We start from the raw sequence: 7,077 nt of genomic DNA on the forward strand, positions 1-7,077 counted from the left end.
AGAACCTCTTAACACAAGATGCCACAGACTAGGAAAGAAAACATGGAATAGCCTTACAACCGTCAATCAAGACCTTATAACTCAGAGCAACAAACTAGACACAGACAACATTCCTGACCACCACTGGTGGCCAAGAATTTCCCCTAGAATAAACACCAATCCACCCACACCATATTACAGCTAATTCTAATCTACACACACATCCAATAAACAAATCATATTTAAACTAAAACTTAAATATATTTAATTTGTCAATATCAATGTCATTATGTGTAGTGAGGTAGCGTGTCAACCACACGTGTCGTCACTTAAATAATATGCACCAAAAATCTTGCTTCAATAAATTCATTTTTGACTCCTTTGCTTACATAAATTCTTAACTTCAAATCAGTTCAATAGTGTAATTAAGATAACATTAATCATAGTCTAATTAAGACAAATTGCCGTGCATATTATTCCAATGTTTTATAATTATGTATATGTGCATACATATATGTGAAAGTGGTTACACTGTATTCACATGTATGTATGAAAAAAAAAAAAAAAAAAAAAAAAAAAAAAAAAAAAAAAAAAAAAATAAAAATAACACGTGCGATATACTGAAATCAAATTACCATCAAATAATAAATATAAAAGGAGAACGCCAAAGAACAAATAACTAACTAAAGAGATAAATAAAAAATTAATAAATAACATCACAAACTCCCTGAGGAGCCGGTTTAAAAAATCGCACTTGTTATCAAAACATATGCATGTACATACTGAGTAAATTCCGACCCTCCCCTTGCTAGTGGGCACCATTAATACCCAAACAACCAATACCCCTTAAATTCAATAACCTATATAAAGGCAAACTAAAACATGCATATAATAACAATAAAAAAAAAAAAAAAAAAAAAAAAAATGCGTACGCACCCCCTGGTCAACCTCATATCCTCAACAACATCCTCACAATCCTCAACAACTTGCTCACCGTGTAGGACGGTCGGTTACCCTCGCTCACAACACAACTCATCATGTCTGGCCGTGGCAAAGGCGGAAAGGTTAAGGGAAAGTCAAAGTCTCGCTCAAGCAGGGCTGGTCTTCAGTTCCCCGTCGGTAGGATTCACAGACTCCTCCGCAAGGGCAACTACGCCGAGCGCGTTGGTGCTGGTGCCCCTGTCTATCTGGCAGCAGTCATGGAATACTTGGCTGCCGAGGTCCTCGAGTTGGCCGGCAATGCTGCCCGCGACAACAAGAAGACCCGTATCATCCCTCGCCATCTCCAGCTTGCCATCCGCAACGACGAGGAACTCAACAAGCTCCTCTCTGGCGTTACCATTGCCCAGGGTGGTGTCCTGCCTAACATCCAGGCAGTTCTCCTGCCCAAGAAGACAGAGAAGAAGTAAAGGCCCAAGCGACATCTTTAAACTTCTTCTTCGTGTCTTCTAATAACCGGCTCCTCTTGGAGCCACAGTCCTTTACAAGAGAGATAATTTGGTTCTTACTGACTGTCCATTCTTTTATTTCTTATTTTTCATCCTCTTCTTCCTTGTCAATCGCATCGCGTCTTGCCATTAGGTTTCCTCGTATGTAGCATGCATTAGCTCACTTGAATCAATGTAACCATGCGCCTGTACAGATGCAAGCATACCTGCCAACATAGATACATTCTCGCACCATCGCACGTTGTTCCTGTACAAACACGTATGCATCATTACGCACGCACACACACACACACACACACACACACACACACACACACACACACACACACACACACACACACACACACACACACACACACACACACACACCCGCCCGCACACACACACACACACACACCCACACCCGCCCGCACACGCACGCACACATACATACACACACACGCACGCACGCACACACACACACACACACACGCACGCACACACACACACACACACACACACACACACACACACACACACACACACACACACACACACACACACACACACACACACTCTTACGTGTGTACGTCTGATGCGGTTCGTTTCCACATCATGATAATAGATTATCGTCCCAATTGTAGGAAGGAATCATTTAAACTTCCATACTGTTTTAGGACTCATTTTTTAAATCGGCCGTCAGCCATCACATCAATAATACTCGACCAATATACAAATGCTCTGTAAAGCGTATGCAAATATAACTATATACAAATCCATTTAGTAATATAATAGTGATGCTCGTATCAGATGTAATGTTTACAATATACGTTAATGGTGGGAATTGGTATATATATATTAATGCAGATTAACAATATTATGCACAATCAAAGAATTTCACTTAGGGGGGACTACAGCAGTTCTGGCGTGCTGCGAACAACAATGCATACGTGGATACACACACACACGCGCGCGTGTACGCTTAGGTACATACATGTATACATACACATAGACATATGCATACTCACATAAATTGGGTGTATATTTTACTATGCACGCTTATATACGCATTAAGGGAGCCCCGGCCGCGAAAAATCGAAAAATTCTGGAAAATGAACGAATTTTAGGTAAACATTTCAAAAGGTTCTCCATGATGGTGGTAACACTCAAACAAAATATTAGAGCTCAGTTCCCTTTCTTTTCTTATATATAAGATAAAATAGATAAATTTTTGGAGACCTCTGGCAACCCCATTGCATGAAAAACTTTTGAAATGAGTCAAAATATCGATAGCCATTTTTTTTTTACTGCAATTCATATCTATGGAGATATCTGGCAGCTTGTGTATGGAGGTATCTGGCAGCTTGATATGGAGGTATCTGGCAATTTGACTAAACCCACAGAACGATGCTAAAAGGAGAGACTTTAGTAACAGTCGAAGTGCGTAAACAGGAGAATATCATTTTCTCATGCTATTCATGCACGCGATCGTATATACTGTATATATATATATATATATATACAGTATATATATATATATATATATATATATATATATATATATATTTATTCTTCCAACAGATAAGCATTTCAAAAGATTCTCTATAATAGTGGTAGCACTTCGACCAAAAATTACATCTCAATTCCGTTTCTGTTCTTATATATAAAATAGAATAAATTAATTATTGGCGACACCTGGCAAGCATCTCACTCCTGCACGTCAAATAAATCTTTCATTTATTCTAGCAATAACCAATATTCATTATTCTACCAACAATAACTGTGGGAGGGGTGAAGAGAAATAGTAACTTTAACTTGGTAATAGAATAAAATAAAGGAAAATATAATTTAATGTCTTTAAATGTCCGTGCGGCATTTAAAGGGCGCTACTGAAAAGTTTGTTTTCTTTCCATTCATCAAATTATAAGTCGCTCTTTTATATACCAATTTTCACTTTTTTTTTTTTTTTCATTTGTAGAGAATTGTAAGACGTAAATATCTGGAAGTCAAAATAAAGCAATTTCTTTGGCAGTATTTTTCTAGCTATTATTTTTCCTCAGAAATTTAATCTTTTTAACAATATGTACAAAAAAAAAAAAAAAGAAAAAAAAATCATTGCTATTCTCGTACGAGGTAAATAAATAAAAAAATCTACAAAAAAAAAAAAAAAAAAAAAAAAGTTCAGATAGGGCCACTCTTCAAATGGACCTTAAGCAAAAAAATTTTGGTAAGACCTTTTCCACGATATTAGTTTTTGAAGTTACTGAACATTTTGCCCATTAACTATTAGATAATATGGTATTTTTAAGTGCAAGGAAGTGATACTACATGTATTTATAGGTAATCAGAAAAGGAAATGAGTAATAAATTTTGTTTGTCTGAAAAACTGATTCGGTCGTACCGCACAAGAGTATGGGTGTCCGGGGCCCCCTTATATCTATCTACAGCTACACATGTATATCTATCTACATCAACATGAATGCGCACATACATGTGTACGTACCTGCGTGCGCACATACATGTGTACGTACATGCGTGCGCACATACATGTGTACGTAATGCGTACGCACATACATGTGTACGTACATGCGTGCGTGCATACATGTGTACGTGCATACGAGTAAAAAAAAAAATAAACTGCCCGCCACCACACCACGCTCTGTAAAGCGTATCCAAATATAACTATATACAAATCCATTTAGTAATATAATAGTGATGCTCGTATCAGATGTAATGTTTACAATATACGTTAATGATGGGAATTGGTATATATATATTAATGCAGATTAACAATATTATGCACAATGAAAGAATTTTACTTAGGGGGGACTACAGCAGTTCTGGCGTGTTGCCAACAACAATGGATATGTGGAAACACACACATATCTATATGAATACACACACACAGACATATATATTACCCACGTGTACGCTCAGGTACATACACATAGATATATGCATACTCACATAAATTGGGTGTATATTTTACTATGCACGCTTATATACGCATTAACTCTATCTACAGCTACACATGCACGCATTAAACATATCTACAACTACACATGTATATCTATCTACATCAACATGTGTCCGCACATACACGTGTATGTGCATACGAGTATACACATACATGTGTACGTGCATACACATACATGTGCACGTGCATACACATACATGTGTACGTGCATACACATACATGTGCACGTGCATACACATACATGTGTACGTGCATACACATACATGTGTACGTGCATACACATACATGTGTACGTGCATACACATACATGTGTACGTGCATACACATACATGTGTACGTGCATACACATACATGTGTACGTGCATACACATACATGTGTACGTGCATACACATACATGTGTACGTGCATACACATACATGTGTACGTGCATACACATACATGTGTACGTGCATACGAGTATACACATGCATGTGTACGTGCATACACATACATGTGTACGTGCATACACATACATGTGTACGTGCATACGAGTATACACATGCATGTGTACGTGCATACGAGTATACACATACATGTGTACGTGCATACACATACATGTGTACGTGCATACACATACATGTGTACGTGCATACGAGTATACACATACATGTGTACGTCCATACGAGTATACACATACATGTGTACGTCCATACGAGTATACACATACATGTGTACGTCCATACGAGTATACACATACAGGTGTACGTCCATACGAGTATACACATACAGGTGTACGTCCATACGAGTATACACATACAGGTGTACGTCCATACGAGTATACACATACATGTGTACGTCCATACGAGTATACACATACATGTGTACGTCCATACGAGTATACACATACAGGTGTACGCCCATACGAGTATACACATACATGTGTACGTCCATACGAGTATACACATACATGTGTACGTCCATACGAGTATACACATACATGTGTACGTACTTGCACGCACACACATAGATATATGCATACACGCATACCTTGGGTGTATATTTTACTATGCATGCTTATATACACATAAAATCTATCCATAGCTACACATGTTTATCTATCTACATCAACGAGTGCCACACGATATCACTCGTACAAGGATTTCGCCGCAGAGGGAGAGATACAAACAGACAAAAGTGTTAACTAGCCTAACATATATCCTATGCAGTTCAGAGAGAAAGTCTTAACTAGTCTAGGTAACTCAGGGTAAAAATAACTAGTCTAAGATATATCCTAAGCAAGGTCGTTTCTTCCCTAATAAGAATCAGCGAGCTCTCCTTACGAATCATGGATATATGTGTGTACGTACATGCATATCAACAAAAACGCTTTAACTAGTTCGTTCAAGGCATATCCTAGGTAATTGACATATAGAGTGAGAGAGAAAGTCTTAACTAGTGTAGGGAATTCAGAGACACACACACACACACAAAAAAAAAAAAAAAAAAAAAAAAAACACGCCCGCCACCACACCTCGGAGACACACACACACAAAAAAAAAAAAAAAAAAAAAAAAAAAAAAAAAAAAAAATCGTAACTAGTCTAGAACTTATTTTTAGGCAAGGCCGGCGCATCCCTAATAAGAATCACCGTGCTCTCTTTTGTAATCAAAATTTGGCCCTAAAGAGGGCCTAGTGAGTTAGTTGGTCGGTCGGCATGAGAATGAAGGCAGGTAAGGGTGGTTTGGATTGGGTTGGGTGGAGGGAGGGTGTGTGGCGTGTTGCCTGCCTGCCTGCCTTCCTCTCTTTCCCTTTCCTTTCCTTTCCTTTCCCTGTGCTCTTCTGCTGCTGCCGACGACCCCCGCTGCGTACGTGCTCATGATCTAAGCACGCTCGCCACGGATCCTGCGAGCCAGCTGGATGTCCTTGGGCATGATGGTAACACGCTTAGCATGGATAGCGCACAGGTTGGTGTCCTCGAACAGACCGACCAGGTAAGCCTCTGAGGCTTCCTGCAGAGCCATCACGGCAGAGGACTGGAAGCGCAGGTCTGTCTTGAAGTCCTGGGCAATTTCACGCACCAGGCGCTGGAAGGGCAGCTTCCTGATCAGGAGCTCGGTGCTCTTCTGGTAGCGACGGATCTCACGGAGAGCCACGGTACCAGGGCGGTAACGATGGGGCTTCTTGACGCCTCCTGTGGCAGGAGCCGACTTGCGGGCGGCCTTGGTGGCTAGCTGCTTGCGAGGGGCCTTGCCTCCTGTCGACTTGCGAGCGGTCTGCTTCGTGCGCGCCATGGCTTGCTTTGCTTTGGTGCTGCAGTACAGTAAGTAATGTCGGCACTAGCCCAACTCTGCCCGCCACCACACCTCGGTCGTCTCGTAGCAGGCGCTCTCATTGGCTGAGAGGCGCGAGGGCCGTAGAGACGTCTGAGCCGCTAAAATGTTCACGTCCCGAGTGCTGCCTTTACCTTAAAGTGGACAAAATCACCTACAAGTCGACCACTTACACCAGCCATTACCAGTGGACCCCTTGGTCAGCACCGTTGGCCATGTCATGTAGGTGTCACATGCCGGTCATGGCACGACTCAAGGCGCCCACGAGGTCTCGACCCATGCGATGGCTACTTTCGGGTACGCACGGGACCCGCCGCCCGACGGCAACGAGAGAAAACGCCGAGTGACCGAGCCGTAGAGACGCGAGCGCCTCGTGCCTTCTGG

General features: G+C 40.9%; 2 protein-coding genes across 2 annotated transcripts; one reads left to right on the forward strand and one right to left on the reverse strand.

Moving 5' to 3' along the window:
- Positions 1-965: 965 nt before the first annotated feature.
- Positions 966-1,697, forward strand: LOC143023431 (histone H2A). The gene has a single exon (XM_076181952.1). The coding sequence runs from the start codon at positions 1,017-1,019 to the stop codon at positions 1,386-1,388; it is 372 nt and encodes a 123-aa protein (XP_076038067.1). The 5' UTR covers positions 966-1,016; the 3' UTR covers positions 1,389-1,697.
- Positions 1,698-5,913: 4,216 nt separating this feature from the next.
- LOC143023392 (histone H3) lies at positions 5,914-6,668 on the reverse strand. Its single transcript, XM_076181913.1, has one exon. The coding sequence runs from the start codon at positions 6,652-6,654 to the stop codon at positions 6,244-6,246; it is 411 nt and encodes a 136-aa protein (XP_076038028.1). The 5' UTR covers positions 6,655-6,668; the 3' UTR covers positions 5,914-6,243.
- Positions 6,669-7,077: the final 409 nt, after the last annotated feature.

This window comes from Oratosquilla oratoria, unplaced genomic scaffold (genome assembly GCF_046742065.1).
Source record: "Oratosquilla oratoria isolate Oo_2021 unplaced genomic scaffold, ASM4674206v1 SCAFFOLD47, whole genome shotgun sequence".
In the NCBI taxonomy this organism is placed as follows: Eukaryota; Metazoa; Arthropoda; class Malacostraca; order Stomatopoda; family Squillidae; genus Oratosquilla; species Oratosquilla oratoria.